The 19448-nt window shown below is 27.1% G+C and overlaps 2 protein-coding genes across 8 annotated transcripts in view; both read right to left on the bottom strand.

The window, feature by feature from the left end:
* LOC145193266 (dynein axonemal heavy chain 8-like) overlaps nt 1–9589 on the bottom strand; it is a 73046-nt gene extending 63457 nt beyond the window's left edge. For all 3 annotated transcript variants that reach the window (XR_016456125.1, XM_090099459.1, XM_090099462.1), the window contains exons 1-7: nt 9177–9589; nt 7507–7641; nt 6310–6394; nt 2640–2797; nt 1513–1708; nt 1191–1354; nt 917–1093 (exon numbers count right to left, since the gene is read on the bottom strand). Coding sequence is in view for 2 of the 3 variants with exons in the window: in XM_090099459.1 (XP_089955585.1) it covers nt 917–1093; nt 1191–1354; nt 1513–1708; nt 2640–2797; nt 6310–6394; nt 7507–7641; nt 9177–9299 (1038 nt within the window). In the remaining variant the exon portion in view is untranslated. The remainder of the gene's footprint in view (nt 1–916; nt 1094–1190; nt 1355–1512; nt 1709–2639; nt 2798–6309; nt 6395–7506; nt 7642–9176) is intronic.
* Nucleotides 9590–12437: 2848 nt separating this feature from the next.
* Nucleotides 12438–14865, bottom strand: LOC149882903 (uncharacterized). 5 transcript variants are annotated; one of them, XR_016444653.1, is made up of 5 exons: nt 14360–14847; nt 13938–14102; nt 13568–13758; nt 12730–13031; nt 12438–12603 (listed from the first exon to the last, which is right to left on the bottom strand). XR_016444653.1 is itself a non-coding variant. In XM_090065667.1 (5 exons), exons 1-5 carry the CDS (start codon nt 14433–14435, stop codon nt 12583–12585), a joined length of 813 nt encoding a protein of 270 aa, XP_089921793.1. In that variant the 5' UTR covers nt 14436–14798; the 3' UTR covers nt 12438–12582. The 5 variants fall into 5 exon arrangements, 4 of the variants coding, with proteins under 4 accessions (XP_089921793.1, XP_089921796.1, XP_089921794.1 ...); XM_090065667.1 differs by having other exon boundaries at nt 13510–13758; nt 14360–14798; XM_090065670.1 differs by lacking the exons at nt 12438–12603; nt 12730–13031 and adding an exon at nt 13152–13338 and having other exon boundaries at nt 14360–14856.
* Between the last annotated feature and the right edge of the window lie 4583 nt (nt 14866–19448).

The following is a 19448-nucleotide window of genomic DNA, read 5'->3' as shown; positions in this document are numbered from 1 at the left end:
ATAAGGAGTAAACTGAATAAAAAATTCTACAAAAAATGTTAAAAGGAGATTAATTTTGAGAGATTTTTGAGAAAACTGTTCTTTGTATTTAAAAAATATCAAACTTTCTTTTTTAATACTGTAACACTGTATTTTTTTAAAATTCTTGATTATACCTTTTAACTAATTTGTTAAATGCAAATTCAAAATTAATAGTTTGGCAATAGGAAGAAAGTTTTAAGTTAAGGAAAAGTTTTATAAGATAGTAGAAGAAACTCAAAATATCAAAGTGAGCGGGTCATTAAAAACTAGTGGTTATTACTTGATGAAAAATTAAAGAATTGCATTGAACATGAAACTTTATTTAATCTACAGAAAAATACTAAAAGTTTACAAAGGGATGTTCTTGTTATTCAATATTTATGCAATGCACCAACTTACTGCTAGATAGCAAATCATAAATGTCTCCCATTTTAGAAGAAGAAATTTTTAAACTCCAATCTTTTATTACAAAAAAAAAAAAGACGCCAAAACAAGTATCATTTGATAACATGAAGGAACCACCTGTATGGTTTGACATACCAACAACAAAAATTATAAACTCAAAAGGTGAAAATTTAATATTATACAAAAATACTGCACAACTTTTTTAAAATAGTCTTAACTTGAATAACCATTGGTACAAAATTGTTTTACAATTCAATTTATAACTATATTTAAAATTTTTGTTTTTATTTTTAAAACATTCCATAAGGATACAAAAAGATAATATAGTCATCTGTGAAAATACATCTTGAATAATACATCAGCTGTAAATCATTAAACTATTCTTTTCAGTTAAAATTTGTATTCTAATATATATAGATTACATATAACTAATCTGAAATTTCTAATGCAGAAAAAATGGAGAAGAAACAAATTTAAAGAAAAAGTTAACCTTAACAATTTTACTTTTTGCAAGAACCAATATACCAATAACAGTTTTGCATTGTTGATGCTTGATTTGGCCAAGCAATGTGTTGAACTTTGCTCTTCTCTGCCTCCAATGCTCTAGCTCTGCTATAGGTCCAGTATCATCAGCTTCCTTTCGCATTTGTTCGCTTTCTGCTAAAACCTTAATGACAAAAAATTTACCTTTAACATAAAATAATGAGACTTAATATTAGACAATTATTTAGCAAACTTAAACATATTATTTTAAGGAGGAAAACCTGTTCAATTTGTTTACACCATGCTTGAACAAGATCTTCTAACTGACTTATTTCGTCCGGATTATTCACAACTTTATAGTAATCCCCAATGGTAGCATAATCAAAAACATTAATTGAATCACACTTTTTTAACTCAATTGTATTGCACAATGCTAGATTTGTGGCTATTAATAAAAAATTCAAACAACATTTCGTTAAGGGCATTACTAATGAATCATATTAAGTTACTGAAAAAGATCAGACTTGAAACTTTTTCAGTTTTATACATGAAATATTCATGTATAAAACTGAAATATCTAGTAAAATTAGGTTAAAAATTTACCTTCAACAAAACGATTGAAATAATTTATAGATTTCAAAAATTGATCTCGAGCTTTCATGCCTTGTGAGGTGTTGTCTAAATCTCCCCATTTCTCAAGGGCATTTAAAGCTGGCATATAAACTCTTGACATAACTTGTGATAGAGCATTAAGGATTCCACAACCATTAGAGCAGTCCATTGACCCAAAATAAACTTCCTAAAAATTATGGATTGTAACAATTGTCTAAAATTTCCATTATGGCTAATATCATTTATCCATTGTTAAAAAATCACAGTTTTAATAATAGATAAATGATAATAAAAATTGTAAGCAGTGAATGTATGCATGTATGCATGTATGCATGAATGCATGAATGCATGTGTGCATGTGTGTATGTATGTATGCATGTATGTATGTATGTATGTCTGTATGTATGTATGTATGTATGTATGTATGTATGTATGTATGTATGTATGTATGTATGTATGTATGTATGTATGTATGTATGTATGTATGTATGTATGTATGTATATATGTATGTATGTATGTATGTATGTATGTATGTATGTATGTAATGTATGTTTGTATATATGTAGTATGCATGCATGTATGATAGTAATTAATATGAAACAGTTTCTCTTCAAAATTTAAAGATTTTTATAAAGTCTTTATACTATTCCCTTGCACTATTGTGAGCAGATCAACTTCTTTGAATTTAAAAAATCTTAAAGTTTAATAGCTTGGATGGGAGAGGCTCAAGTGCTAGCAAAATGTTTTACATGTGTTCTTAATTGAAATAACAACTGTAATTAAAGCTAAATTTGGTCTAAAATAATATTTCTCTAAAGATCCAAATTAGTTAGGTAGTTGGTTTTTAAAATTTAATTTAGATGATTGTTGATATTAAAGGTTTTTCTAAAATATTTATTTCATTAAGAGTATAAAACAGCAAATTAAAAAGAAAAATACAGTCCTGATGAACCAAACCTTATCCTTATTCAAATTATAAACTAAAAATGATAAACCATTTAAACTGATGCAAAAAAGCATAATTACAAAAGACATCAACTATTATCAAAGGAAAGAGATTGAGCAAAAAAAAATACATTTACCATAGCAATATAACAATCAATTCATAATATAATACCTCATGTATATTGCTTATTTTTAAAGCTTTTGTATTGGTAGACTTAATAAAATAAAGGAGAAGGCCAGTTAATGGTTTTGTAGATCCATCTGTTATGAAAAGTTCCATGGATTCTGAAATCAGGCTTGACTGGATGCTTCTAGAACTAATCTCAATCCCTAATAGTTAAATAAAGTTTACTCCATAAATAAATGTAAGTGAGTCATAAACTTATACAGATGCCATTTATACATACATACATACATACATACATACATACATACATACATACATACATACATACATACATACATACATACATACATACATACATACATACATACATATATATATATATACATATATATATATATATATATATATATATATATATATATATATATATATATATATATATATATATATATATATATATATATATATATATATATAAAACGAAGAAACAACAACTATGTATGGTACTTAAAGTTTCATGCCTAGCGGCAATCATCAGCCATGAAATACAAATCAAAAATCTATAAAAACCGTTACAAATTGCAAAAATTACTGTATCGTGTGCTCTGACATCATATTAGGAAAAAGAGGAGGAAAAGAAAGAAAGAAAGAAAGAAAGCAATAAAGAAGTAAAGAAATGAAAGAAAGCAATAGAGAAATAAAGAAAAGAAAAGAAAGAAAAGAAAAGAAAGGAAAGAAAAGAAAAGAAAAGAAAAGGAAAGAAAGAAAAGAAAGAAAAGAACGAAAAGAAAGAAAGAAAAGAAAGGAAAGAAAGAAAGAAAGAAAGAAAGAAAAGAAAAGAAAAGAAAAGAAAGAAAGAAAGAAAGAAAGAAAGAAAAGAAAAGAAAAGAAAGAAATAATATAGGCCTAGTCACCAGTATCAAATTTCGAAAGAAGAAATTTATTTCTATGCCTGCATTTTGAAACCAATTCGTTCTTCTTATTCAATAAGGTACCTTCATTAAACATAATAATCATGTACTTCTCATGCAGGCATAGCATGTTAACAACAAAAGTCGTAAGCGAAGAATTATCTGGTTCAATCCTCCTTACAGCAAAAATGTTTGCACAAATATAGGAAAGCGGTTTTTAAACCTGGTCGACAAACATTTCCCAGTAACCCACAAACTCCATAAGATTTTCAATAGAAATTACATTAAAGTGAGCTACAGCTGCATGCCGAACATAAAAGACATCATAAATTCCCACAACCAAAGCATTCTGCAAAAAAACCAGCAGCAAAAAAACCAGCAGCAAAAAAACCCCAACATTACAGAAAAAACCTGTAATTGCATCAATAAAACTAAGTGTCCTTTACATCAAAATTGTCTTACAAAAAACATAGTCTACCAAGCCACCATCTCTTCCAGCAACCCAGTAATGAAAGAAAAAATATATTACGGCATCAGCGAAACACCTTTCAAACTAAGGTATGCGAACCACCAAAAATCCTTTAACATTGAAAAATATAAGAACGACACAGAACTATCGAAAGAAATATGGAAAATGAAAGAAGAAAATTTCACACCTATCGTTAAGTGGAAGATAATCAAACATTGCAAATCGTACAACCCGGCCACAAAATGTTGCATGCTATGCCTGCATGAGAATTACATGATTATTATGTTTAATGAAGGTACCTTATTGAATAAGAAGAACGAATTGGTTTCAAAATGCAGGCATAGAAATAAATTTCTTCTTTCGAAATTTGATACTGGTGACTAGGCCTATATTATTTCTTTCTTTTCTTTTCTTTTCTTTCTTTCTTTCTTTCTTTCTTTCTTTCTTTCTTTCTTTCTTTCTTTCTTTCTTTCTTTCTTTCTTTTTTTCTTTCTTTCTTTCTTTCTTTCTTTCTTTCTTTCATTTCTTTACTTCTTTATTGCTTTCTTTCTTTCTTTCTTTCTTTTCCTCCTCTTTTTCCTAATATGACGTCAGAGCACACGATACAGTAATTTTTGCAATTTGTAACGGTTTTTATAGATTTTTGATTTGTATTTCATGGCTGATGATTGCCGCTAGGCATGAAACTTTAAGTACCATACATAGTTGTTGTTTCTTCGTTTTATATATATATATATATTGCTCTATTTATACAAAATATTGAGCACTCTTATACGAACAAGAGATATTGCATTTGAAAATAATACAACTTGAAATAGCTATATATATATATATATATATATATATATATATATATATATATATATATATATATATATATATATATATATATATATATATATATATTGATCTTTAACTTTCTGATGTTTAAATTTATTTTCCATATCAAGATGTAGCATTATTTTTATGTTTCGTAAAAAAAATTCTCTCTGTCTATATATATACAAACACTCTAAAAGAACTTTTTTTTCTAATTGTGCAAATATCTATTGAAGAAAAAAAAAATTAACATGAAAGCAACAAACAACCATATAAACCAAGAAAATGTTAAGATCATCTTTTTTTTGAAATTATTTTTATATAAAGTTGTTTAAAACATTTTTAACTCTCCAAAATTAAGCTGCTCTAGAAACTAAACTACCTTTGTTAAATAGCTTTGACAAGTGATTTGATTTTGTATTATTTTGAAGCTACTACTTATCATTGACTTATTTTTAAACTGTTATTTATGGAATTTCAGTGCTTGTTTGAAAAATTTCATTCATAAAGCATCAAGTTCAATAAAAAATTTCAAAATATACTCAATACAAAATTAAAACACTTATAAATGGTAAAACATTGAAGTAACATTCAAACTGTAAAACATTCAACACTTCCCTAACAAAAGTAGATCTATCAAGTCAATATGATGTTATACATTGCAGTAAATGTCCTATAGTTAAATCTTGCAAATGCAACAACTTTTTGCTGAAAAAACTTGTTTGGTGTGTAACATTTTAAGGTTACAAAAATGAATAGAAAACCTGTTTTATTAACAAACGATTACTTTTATTTATGGTCTGTAATTCAAAGAAAAAATCTATAAGTCAAATTTTGCAGTGAATTTTTAAACATATTTTTGAATATTCCTTACTTTTAAAGCAACAATTGTTGCATAATATAGTATATTGACAAAATAATTAAGTTTAAGGTTGTTTGATTAACAAACCAATCACTTATTAATAGCTTTTTTAAGCATGAAAAAATATTGTTCCCTTTATTTTGGAGATTCACAAAGTTTTTGAAAGGCACAACTGAGCTGTAAAAAAATCAGAATGAGTTCATATTATGACAAACCAGAGAATTTCAAATTCAACAAACACTAAATGGTGAAAAGTTTTTACTAAATGACAGTGGTTTAGGGTAAAAAAACAAAAATCTATGAAAGTAAATGAATTGTTTATATAGACATAACAAGCACGAGTTTATTTACATCAGAGTAGGATGTTTGATAAACTGATGCAGAAATTGCCTAAATATCATAATTATTCTCACTGCTCACTCTAAACACATGTAGTGGATAAGTTTACTTAAAGCTCTTAATCTGTTTATTGCAGCATAAGTAAAACTTGATAAAAAAAAAAAACAACAACAACAAGTAATATCTAAAAAAGAATGAAAATGCCTTCAATGAGGTAGTTTTTTTTTTTTGAGGGGAAGGGGACCTTTTTACTAGTATAGTGATTAGGATAGTAATATATCTAATTAGGATCAACCAAAATAAAAGATTTCTTACTGCTTTCCTCATTTCCTTCTTGATAGAAAAAAAGTAAAGTTCTTCTGCCATTAGCTTCAAGGAAGTTATCAAACAGTTTCACACCCTGAATTAGGTTAAAGTAATAAAAAAGACAGATTTTGAGAAATTTTTACATATTTATTAAAATGAATGCCATTTGTTATTTTTTTCTAAAATTTTGGTTAACTTGTAACATGCATACTTTAACTAACTGCAGTAGTTTGAAATTTGCTCAAAAATATTAACAATGAAAGACAATTATAAAACATTTTTGCTTGCTAAAAATTTGTATTGCAAAAAAAAAAAAACTTATTTCCAGAAGCAATGCCCTGTCAATTTTGGGTGCATCAACTATAGGACCATCAACCATGGACTGTTAACTGTAGCACTATTAACTGTGGGACTGTCAATTAGGAGGCCTTTGATTGCAGGACCATTTTTCTTAATGTTATTGTTTGATTAATTCAAATTCAATATTGCACAAACTTATTTTAAAGTTTTTATGAAGTTTTCAGGTAGGAAGGGATTATGCTGTTGTGCATCTAAAGGTCTAGTGCTAGAAAATTAAAGTTGAACAGAGTTAGCTATGTGATTACATAAATTTGTTAAAATGCAATTAAAAACTTACAAAAAATTATGTAAAAAAAAAAATTTAATTGTGCAAAATTTTTTAGGTAGCCAGTTGTTATAATTTGATTTTTGTTTATATAAAAATACGCAATTAAGATGCATCAGAAAATACTGATTATTTTCTTTTTATAAAGTTATCAACCTAAATTACTCAAGAAAAATTTAAATTCTCTCAAATATTTTGTAGAACTAAAAATATAGATGAGAAATAAATTTAAACCCTTAGAAATAAAAACAAAATAGGAAATTTTAAATACTATTGCAGGTATTTACCACCTTAACATTTATTCTCTAAGCTCTCATACACTTCACAGGTACATTAATCTTATTTCCATTAAATGTTCTTGGAATTAACAGTCCCAGAATTGACAGAGTACCCCAAAAACAATAGCATAGTTATCAGAACTTTGGGTTCATTGTGTGGTGCATAAACTGTTATATATTAATTCTATGTAAATTCTATTAGAAATTAGAGATGATTATAAAAGAATTTTTTTTTTTTTACATGTAATGTAATTACACATTTTAAGTCAATAGTTATTACAAGCTCTTTCATTAAAACAATACCTCTTCAGATTCAACACAAAAATCAGCAACTAGTTCTTCTGAAAGATCAAGTTTAAATGCCAGCATAGATAAAATGAATTTATGCTCTTCACTTAATCTAGCTTTTAAGACTTCTTTTCTTGCTTTCAGTTTATTCTAAAAGAAAATATCATTTCTTCTATTTACACATACAATTGCTTGATATTAGTTATTTTTTTACTAACTGTAAATTTCTATTAATGTCAATAGTCATATGCTTAATAAAAATCATAGCACATTTTTTAAAGATGTTTTTTAAACAAGCAGTTGTTTTTTATACACATGACAATCGCTGAGCAGTTAAAAAATAAAAAAAGTTGTAAAATTAGTAAGACATATCTGTTAAATAAAATGAAAAGATTTATTCTTGTTCTATTATGTCAACAAAGAATCTTTTTTTGCACAAGAGAACAAGAATCAATCTTTTTTTATTTAAGAAAACAGACACAGGCATTACATCATAACAATACCATAAATATCTGAATCCAACCTAATTAAACAGAGAGAAAATCAAAAAATCAAATTTTTTGGGGATTACTTCTATTAAAAAATTATATTAGATTTTGAATTTACACATGAATAATTTTACTTTCTTATGCAATAGCTTTTGAAAAAACAGTCTACAACTGCTGCAATAAACTTATGTGTCAAATGGTTTGTCCTTTAAAAAGGAACATGTATTATGTTATAACTATTGTTCACAAAAAAAGGTTCATGAGCAAGCATTTAATGTCACTTACTTAGAGGTTAAAAAAAAGATTAGTACAAAAATTTAACACTTTACTTTTAACCAATCAAAGCGCTTAAAACAGTATCTAGAATTTGAAAATAGCATATGAAACTTTTTAAAAAAGCCCCACATCTACAGTTTTATTACTTTTTAGTGCTGTTTTACAGTTGCTGAGTCAACTTTTTATTTGCTTCAACTTCACTTTTTTTTTAATTCTCTAGTTACTCAGTTATTACTTTGGTTGTTTGACCAATCGTCTTTTGTTTAAGCAAAGTTTTTATCACTAATAATGGATGTAGTAAATTTTTAATTTATCCTCAATAATAATTAGTTATAATGAGGAATATATGTTAAAAGTAGATATATAGTTTACTTTATTCTTTAAATTGTCATCAGTTAAATTTAAAACTACCACTCTCAACCCTTACCCTTATCTCAACTACCAACACCATCTTAATTCTTGATTTTGGCCAAATCAGTATTGAGTGCATAAAACAAGGTTTTTGGTATTCATAACAGTAGGCTGTTGTCTTTTATTTGAGGGTTTGATTCAAATTACAATATAGTACAAATTTTTATTCTACATAGCTATATACTTTTTAAAAAAAAATAGACAGTCTTTATCTTTTTTTGGTGGTCAGAAGATTAATTTGGAAACCTTCTTATTTTCAACTTTGTATGAAACAACATACCTATAGTCAGAAAGGACTACAATTTATAAGACAAACTGTAAAAAAATGGATTGTTAGGAAGAAGAACTTCTTGTGTTCATTTTCCTAAAACATTTCTTAACAGCCTACAAATTTCATGCCAACGATTCTAAAAAAATATTGATATTTAGAACTGATGTTAACGTAATATACAAGACAAGTTGTACTGTTTTATATAGTTTAATCAAAAAAATTTATAAGAGAGGTCTGACCTGTCGTTCTCGAAACTCTGTCGTCATAACAACTGTACTTCTTCTTCTTTTATTATTTGCACTTAGTTTACCTTTATCCTGCTGTACACCAAACTTCATTCGGCTTTTCGAAATATCGGCCATAATAAACCTCAAAAACTTAAATTAAATCAAGTTTCACTACAGATAATTCTCTTGTTTTCTATATATAATTGATTTGCTTACAAAATTACTTTTAAAATTTATAAACGAAAAATTAATTAATGTTCATCGTTTACAGCAGTAAAATTATTATAAGATCACATGAAAAATTTTACAAACATAAAATTAATGGTTTTAATCATAAATTGTTTTTCATTTATTACGAGTAGCAGTGATTGTTTTTCATTTATTACGAGTAGCAGTGATTGAATAGTTTTTTTCGAATTTTTCGCGCTTATTCCGTTACTACGGAAGCAAACAAAATAAACAAAAAGTTAAAACCTACTTTTTACTAAACAAATTATAATTTTTTTACGGACATACCTTGTTTTGCGCTAAAACCTTGCTTTGTATGCAAATCCCTAAAATACCTACGGAGCCTTTTAATATTCTTCATATTCTTAATTCTATAGTTATTTCAGTTTTTATCTGTAACCTAGCTTAGTCATACTAAAACAGTAATGAGCTTAATTGAAAAGTAGTAAATCTGAGCAACAAAAATAAATTTGATAAATGATGCAAAAAAGATACTAATAATTTCTAGAAGATTTCTGATTAAAAAATCTCTTAATCTTTTTTAGTCAAACATTAAAAAACCTTTAAACTGTTTTAACTGGGGCCAATGCTATAAACAATTCGAAGTTTTTTTCGAGAAAAAAAATCTTTCGTAAAAACGAAATTTTTCACGTACGAAAAAAAGTTCGTAATCTCGAAGAATTTATCGCTGTTTGTATTTTTTTCGGCCATTGCTATAAAGCATAAAACGCATACGTCACTAAAATTCACGAACTTTTTTTATCCGCAATATATTGTGGTAATATAATAGTAATTTTTATTGTAAATTTTATTTAGTAGGCCTACTTAATAAATTTTATTAGTCATTAAGTATGCTGTGCTGTCTATTCTATTTATATGAATATTTTTACATTCTAGTATTTGGTGTTTAAAAAAATTGTTTAAAATTAAAGTAGAAACATGGATTTAATTTTTTCGGATGAAGACTTACATTTCGAAGTTGATGAAAATGAGCTTCGCCACCGATTGCCTCGAGAGGTTGGTGTTTAAAACATTACTTAAAATTAATAAATTTTGATGTTTTTTTTTAATGATTTTTTATCGAACAAAATCAGAAATCATACTAAATATGCGCAGAAATTATATTTTTGTTTTGTTTTTCAATTTCATTTTAGTTTAATGGTCGCTTTTTTAACGAAGATGTTTCTGACAACGTTTTTCGAGAACAGTATCGAGTACCAAGAGCTGTATTAGATTTTTTAGAAACTAGGCTTAAAGATGATTTGCAACATTATACTAAGCGAAATAAAAGCATTTCAGTACGTTTCCAGATAATGGTATTTCTTCATTTTATTAGCACAAATGTTTTTTTTCATGTTCTCAGAGACTGTCATGGAATCTCTACCAACACAATTTATCGTATTATACACAGTGTAGGAGAAGCTATTTTCAATGTTAGTGTATTAAGTTAATAAAACTATTGAAAGTTTTACAATGTCATATAAAGTTGCTTATTATTTTTATTTTAGTGTGAAAATTAAAAACTAAGTTTAGTAAAGAGAAAAATTGTTATCTTATAAGATTAGATTCGACAAGAGATCATAAAATGGCCGAATGATTGCTCCACTCTTCCACAAAAGTTTATGGAAATCGGAGGTTTTCCGTGCGTATGTGGTGTTCTGGATGGGTCTCATATACTCCTTTCTAACCCTCCTCAAGCAGATGAAGATTCTCTAATCAATCGCCATCATGTCCATAGCATAAATGCAATGGCAGTATGTGGACCCGACACGTCCATATTTTATGCATCGACCAACAGTCCAGGAAGGTGGCATGATGCACATGTAAGCCTGTCACTAAGTTATATTTTACAACTGTTAGTTCACTAATGCTGGGTATTCAACTAGTACGTGACATTCTTCGGTATGTTCATATTGAACATACTATTTGAACTATTATGATTGCTAATTAAAATGTAACTTAGACTAACTAATATAATGTATTATAATGTAACTTACAGTAAATTTAAGTATTGTGATTTTACTACTATTAGGTTCTAAGAAATTGTAACCTATGGAACAAGTTTGAAATTGGAGAGCTTCCATTTAATGGAGCTGTAATTTTGGCTGACTCTGCGTACCCATGTCGAGAATGGTTAATTCCACCTTTTCCTGGTGATCCAGACGGAGCTCAAAAACGTTTCAACAAAGCACAGAGAAAAACTAGAAACATAATTGAGCGATGTTTTGGCATTGTCAAAAACAGGTTTTATGCTTTGAAAACTGGAATTCGTTTGCATAAGGTCGAAGATGCCTCTAAGCTTATCATGTGTGGATTTGTTATCCATAACTTGTGTATTCAACATGGAGACAACGGTAATGACTTTGAAGAACGCGAAGAAGAACAAGCTGATGAAAATCTAGCTCAAGAAAATCAGAATGATGGAGCTTTGAATAGACGATTACAGCTACTTAACTACTTTACTTAAAAGTATTGTTTAAAAATTCATATACAATTTGCTCTAGAGCATAGGATCTATCAAAATAGTTTGGACATGGATCATAGATTTGTGCCTAAATTAGTTGAATTAAAATTGGAAAAAAATTCACACAATGACTTTTTAATAAATGCAAGAAATTTTTATAAAATATTAGACCATAAAAATATATGTTTATATCTGTTTTTATATAGTATGTGTATTTTGTTTTTTTATAGAACACGCTTAAAAAAAAATTAGGAGATTTGTTAGCTTTTGTTGTTAGGAGCAATTCTTATTAAGAGTATTTTAAAAAGGTAAAAAATGCTTAATAGCATAAAATTAAGATATGATCGTATTAATATTAAACTAGATTACAAAATAAATTTAAAATATGAAAGATATTGTTTTGTTTAAATTTTAAAATCAACCACTAGCCAATGCAATACCTTATATATAGTTATATATAGTTGTGATGCTTGTATCTATTTCACATCGCAACAGCATTGGTCTTAATGTTTGTGTGAAGTTTTACAGAACTTATTACTGTAAGGTAATGGTGATAAAAAAAAATGAAATAACAAGAACAATTTCAGGTTGAAGTTATATTTTTATTGTTACTAAAAAATGTAATTGGTCATGGCTTTACAGTTAAATACCTTCAAGGTGAATGTTTAAATATAGTTATACAACATTTTTCGAAATTTAACATAAAATTATGATGTAGCTCTTCTCTTAATGCTCAAGAATTTCCTCCTAAAACAAAAAAAATTTGTTAATGATAAAGTTATACTAAATACAAGCTACAAGTTATACTAAATACAAAAAATTTGTTAATGATAAAGTCATACTAAATATTATTACAAATTAATTTTAAAATACCGTTTCTGTATTTACAAAATGTTGCTGGTTTGAAGGTTGCAATTTCTCATTCATTAGCTTTGTTGCTGTTGTGTAATATATTGTTAAAGCCTTTTCTTTTCGAATTTGCTGTTGTCTGAGAGCAACGTCCAATTTCAGAAGTTTTACTCTTAATTCTTGTTCTTTTTTTAATCTTTCTTTTTCTAACCGTAAAACACTTACTTTCAATTTTTTAAAACTTCCATCTACCAGGAGACTTTCTCTAGCTTGTTTTCTTTTTAATTTTTTTAATGCCCCCCTTGATGGTTTATTTTGAATTGAATCTAAAATTTAATTCTAGGTGTCAAAACAAGATCAGTTAACTAAAATAATAAGAAAGGTGGTTTAGATTCCTTTAAAAATAAGAAGTTTTTAATGGTTTTGGAAATACTAGTTGTGTAAAAATTAAGCACAAATTGATGTTGTCTGTTATATAATTATAAGTCTAAAACCTACAATTAACTAAATTAAACAACTGAGATTTAAAAAAAATTAATTTATAAATTGCATTAGCTTGAAGTATCTGACAACTGTCACTAACAAGAGTGGTATTGTCTAAATTAGGGGAGGACATACAATCAAATCTTGCATCTAATATAAACAATCAATTAACTCTATAAACTATAGAAATAGAAATATATATATATATATATATATATATATATATATATATATATATATATATATATATATATATATATATATATATATATATATGTATTTTATAACACAACTAGTCTTAACCAACAAAGAAAAATATACCAGACATAGACGAAATAAAAGAAGCTGTATCAGAAGATTGTTTCAAAGTAAAGTTTACTTCTTTACTTGATGAAGAAAGGGTGGCAGTGGGAGTGGAAAGTTGGTTGGGAGTGGATGACAATGCATCATCTGTTGTACAAAAAGAGATATTAAAATCAGGAACATCGATTCCAGATACATTTATTGACTTCCTGTCAATAATGTCTAAAACAACATTATCTAATTCTGTTAGTTGTCTCCCTGCAGCACCTTAAAAAAAAAAAATTATATATATATATTTGTATATATAATATATATATACAAAAATATTTAATTATATATATATATATATATATATATATATATATATATATATATATATATATATATATATATACATATACACACACAGACATATATAAATATATATATATATAACAAAACTATACCTGTTTTTAGACTCTTAGCAAAATTTTGCATTGTAGCTCTTTGCAAATAATCCCACTCTCTACTATGTAGCTGATTGATATCTTCAATTTTTGCCCCTAAACTATTTAAATGTGACATTATGTCTTCCCAAATTCTATTTCTATGCCTCATAGTAATAGATGGACCTAAAAGTAGATGAAATAAATAATCAATATATAGTATAATATAGTCTTATATAGTAAAATACTAAATATTCTATAATAATATATTATTTTATAATAGGAATCATACCTAAAAAAGCTTACCTATATATACATATATATATATATATATATATATATATATATATATATATATATATATATATATATATATATATATATATAAAATATAATGCAATTATACATATTTTTATTTAAATAGTTTGCTAATTAAAACATACCAAGCTTCCCAAGAAGAACCTCTTTGTTTTCTCTAATCTTTATTGCTAGTATCATTTTAAGTTCTTTAGACAGCATTTTATTTTGTTGTGTATTTGTGTATTATTTTTTTGTGTATTTGTGTATTATATGGCATATTTGTTGACTATTTATACTTTTCTTTAGTCAAACATTATGAAAAATTTGTTTAACCAAAATTACTATCGAAAACCTAACAAGGAAAAACAACAAGGAACTGAATAATCGATTAAATGCAGATTTTAAGTAATTAGTTTATTATGGAGTTACCAAAATCCTTTTCAGTTTTATCTATAAAATATCTACATAAAAACACAAACAAAGAATGTTCAATGATTTTGAAACGCTAACGTTGTTCCAGCAATGGCCGCCAAAAATCACGAAGAAAATATCTAAAATTGAGATCAAAAATCTATCTGAAGTTTTTTTTCGAAAAAACGCATTTTTTATCTGAAAAGGCGATTCCCTTGTTCGTTTATAGCATTGGATTTAAAAACGAAGTTTTTATCTTAAAAACGGAATTTTTTGAATGTTTATAGCAATGGACTTTTTTTTTCTTCGCTTTTTACGGTAAAAACTTCGTGTTTTACGGAAAAAACTTCGTTTTTTATGTTTATAGCATTGGCCCCTGGTTTAATAACTTTTACAAAAATTTAAGAACTTTTAACAGGCTTAAGAAAATGTTTCAAGGAGTGACTGATGAAGATAATTATTTTTGTGTAACTTTTTTTTAGTAAGAGTAATTGTTTAGATTTTAGTTTAAGCAACATTTTGTTTTGTAAATAAAAATAAAAAGATTTTCTTTTTATTAACAAAACGAGTTTATTTGTAGAAAAGATCACCATTGACCATGTTTTTGTAAAGTTGTTTTAGTGTTGTTACGGTAATCAAATCGTCATTAAAAAATTCATGTTCCCCCGGTTAATATGTATAAATGCTGCGGTAATTAAATTTTCATAAACGTAAATCGTTTTGATTGGCTGCTATAAAACATTTGATATTCCCCTGGGAAATATGTATAAATAGCATGATCATCAAAATCTTCTGGAGTAACCTGTCAAACAACAACGGACTCAAGCAACTCTTCTACCACTAGCTGTGATACACGATCTCTTCTTTGTGTTTATCGCATATTTGTATAAAAATACTATTATAATATGTTAGTAAATTGAACTCGTTTTACAATACGACTCTTATACCCCATTCACACCAAAAAAACCGAGTTTTAATAACACTCGCTTTTAAAACGGTGTTTTATTTAGCTACCGCTTTTTTTAACTCTTATTTGGAGTTGTTACGGCATAATATGTCGTGCAGATCTGTCGATATATTTTCAGACATATTTTACATCGACATAAAATATGTCAGAAATATTTTTCTGCCAACTTACTTTGACATATTTTTATTTCTGAGATATTATCTGCCGACATAAAATATGTCAGAAATATTTTTCTGCCTACTAACTTTTATATAATTTTATGTCTAAAACATTTTCTGCCGACATAAAATATGTCAGAAATATTTTTCTGCCTACTAACTTTGACATAATTTTATGTCTAAAATATTTTCTGCCGACATAAATTTTGTCAGAAACATTTTTCTGTCCACATATTTTGACATAACTTTATATCTGAAACATTTTCTGCCGACATAAATTATGTCAGAAATATTTTCTATCCCACATATTTTGACATAATTTCATGTCTGAGACATTTGCTGTTTCTTATTTTAGAAGAAAAAATCGTACAACTTTATTGCTCATTTCAGATTAATTTGACGAGTAAAACATAAGTCTCGATTTCCCCTTATTAGAATGTAAAAACTTAGTCTCAAACTTAGTTTTTATTACTGAATGTGGTTTTTATTATATGGCGTCCTGTGCCACATTAGAAATTATGTTAAGTAGAAAGAAAAGTAGAACTTGTAAAGGGTCGAACCATTTACAGCATAAATTCGACGATCTAATCGTCTTACAACATAATAAAAATAGAAAATAACTCTTTGTCAGAATATTTAATTCCGTTCCAGGATAGGTCGAATAATTTATGGTCGAAGCAAACCTTATTAAAAATTTAATTTTTCACCAGCGCACTATGCATCGCTAAGCGGAAATAGGGTTTTGTACATATTTTTTAGTGATTTTTCATATTTAAACTTTTTAAGTTTTTTCTTTTTGCATTCAATTTTTAATTCTCTATAAAAAAAAAATCATTTTTAGTTTTTTTAAACTTTTGACATCTTAAGGGTTTTTTTAAGGTTTTAAAAAACTCGCTTTTTTGTTAAAATCCTTTCAAAATATATGATAAGTGTAGAATTTCTATATTATTTTTATGCGAAATTAAAATAATAATGTATTTAATTGAATGTAAAACAAGAAATAGAAAAAAAAGGTTTTTGAATAGCATTTTTTTGCTGATTTTTTGATTTCTTAAACATTGATTAATTTAAGCATGTGGTCACAGAGGTCGCCTCGTTTTTTTTAAATAAAATATAGCTACTGCAAATCGACTTTACTGCCATGCAAAAAAATTGAGGCGACCTCTGTGACCTCATGCTTTAAAATCATTTTTACTACTGTGAGTTTTATTAAAAACCGACTAAATTCTGTGAAGTAAATGAAAATTCCGAAGTTCAATAACATACGGTAAGTATTTATTTGATTCAGTTTTACCTTGCGATGGTTTTTATAAATTATCAAAATGGCTTGATTCACTCATCGTCAACTTTTAACACATACATTTCCAGAGCAGGTGAAATATTCAGAAACTGAAGTAAAATATAGTCTCTTCAATATGATCAAACATTCAGTTTCTAGAGAGTTTGAGTATCTTTTGGAGTATGAAGATAATTCTATTAAAGTTTTAGCACAGGAGGAACGTGATAACATGTTATTTGCAAAGTGGGTGGTGATGGTCAGAGTGACCAATCTGAGTTTCAGAATGCAGTAAATATGAAGAAAGGTGTGGATAATTACACTGTGTATAGTAAAGTGTTTGTACTGTTGGAGATTAGAAGTGGAAAAAAGATACTATGAAAAAATTGAAATCCAAATAGTCCAGATGCAACCCGTCATCTTATGTTTTGTTTTTCCAAAGAGACTGCTAGTTTTATTCAAGAGAAGTTTGAACATTTACAAAATGAAATTTTGTCTTAAGAGAATATTAAAAGTAAACTTATACTTCATGACAATACTTTTGTTATAAATTCAAGTTTGTCAACTATTTATACCACAATGAATGATGGTAAAACACTTAATGCTGTGGTATCAAAAATGCTTTAAAAAATATTGCATCTCAGTGCTGTCATGTATGTCAAGCAAGTCCTAAGGAGTTTAATTTGGAAACCATTTGGAATAAAGATAAAAATGCAGACAAAAATATATTGAAACTCGGAATATATTGAAATCTTCAATTGTGGATATTCAGCATGGAGTTAGTTTTTTTTTTAATACTGCTTGCAAACTTCCAGCAGTGAAACAAGGAAGAAAAATAGCAGCAAAAAATGGCCAAGAATTTATTGAAAACAAAAAAAAACTCCAGCACTTATTCAAAATACAATTAAAAATAAGGGTATCTTTTGTCAGGAAGGGAAGTTGTACATCCAACACTGGCAATGTTGCACGAAAATTCTTTAATAATCCATCTGTGACTGGAAGAATACCACTATGATGAAACTATTTAGGGACCTGCTCATTGATATGAATAGTACAACAGCAAGACCGGATGTGAAAATTTTCAAGCAGAAATTTGAATGTCTGTTTGGTCTCATTTCTAATGATCAGTTTTTAAAAACCATTCCAATGTCACAGTCTTTGCATAGAATGGTAGTTCATGGTGTTTCTTTTATTAAATATTTTAAGTATCCAATAGGTTCTTTGTCTGAGAGTGCCATTGAAGCCAGGAACAAAGCCAACAAAACTGCATGAGTACGTCATGCACGTTTAACTTCTTTTGCTGAAAATACTAGGGATACAGCTAATTATTTATTATTGACATCTGATATGTACCTATACTGTAAGAAAAACAAAATGCAAGAGGTATTAAGGCTATACTGCAAGAAGATTAAGCTGATAACAGTTCTTAAGGTAAATATTGGAGAAAGCTATGTATATCTTAAATTTAAATATTTAATGTTATCGTTTAATTTTATTAATGATACATTTTAGGTGCTGGTGGTAGCCAATCTGATATTTTTGAGATCTTTTCACATAATCAACACAGCATGTTTTTTTATGCTTGAAAAAAAAAAACAAAAAACTAATTGTTAGAAAAGTTGAAGCATAAGAATCCCAAACTTTTATGTTTGAGGAAAAGTTGCATCAATTGGCCTCAAATTGACTCAATTTTGCCATGTTTTTGTTTTCCTCAAAGATGTGTGTAAAGTCCTATTTCTACTTAGTGATGCATAGTGCAATTCTTGAAGGCTTGTTGTAGATATTAAATTTGCTCCACATAAAGATTGCTGAGACATGTTTAGAATGAAAATTTTAATTATATTTCAATTATATACATTTATTACAGTGAATACAGTTTTTTCTTGAATGTAAAATTGTTAAAATTAGAATTTGATAGATAATTTCTATAATAAATAGTTTATATCTTAAACTATACTATTTTTTACAATAACAAAACTTTTTAAAATTTTAGTGTTTGTTGTTAAATAATTTTAGGAAGTCAAAGAGTAATGGTTCATATTAAGAAAAGAAATCAAGGAAGCATCATTAAACCATGCAGCTGTAATTGATAAGCAACTTTTAAAAAAAGGCTATTCTCATAGCCACATATTGTTAAAAACCTATTTTAGCATCAGAACCTTGATTCTGCATTTGAGGGGAATGGAACTTCTGGAGTATTTATTTCACTTTTATTTATAATAAAATATTTCTGCTATTTCCTTTTTTATTTAACATGAAAATATAAGTTGGAGACTAAAAATGCCTGTAACCCCTAAAAAAGATAAATTGATATATCAGATTTAGAGTTTAAAATATCAAAAACTATCGGTTTTATATCTTTTTAATCAAAAATCGAATTAGTCCGGATAAACCAACTAAAAAACCGGAATGAAACCGGT

Source organism: Hydra viridissima, unplaced genomic scaffold, assembly GCF_058129835.1.
Source record: "Hydra viridissima isolate aposymbiotic clone 2 unplaced genomic scaffold, HvirCarnegie_v1 scaffold_10, whole genome shotgun sequence".
Lineage (NCBI taxonomy): Eukaryota > Metazoa > Cnidaria > Hydrozoa > Anthoathecata > Hydridae > Hydra > Hydra viridissima.
Note: the sequence above shows the minus strand (reverse complement) of the source record. Positions and strands in the feature narration are given on the sequence as shown.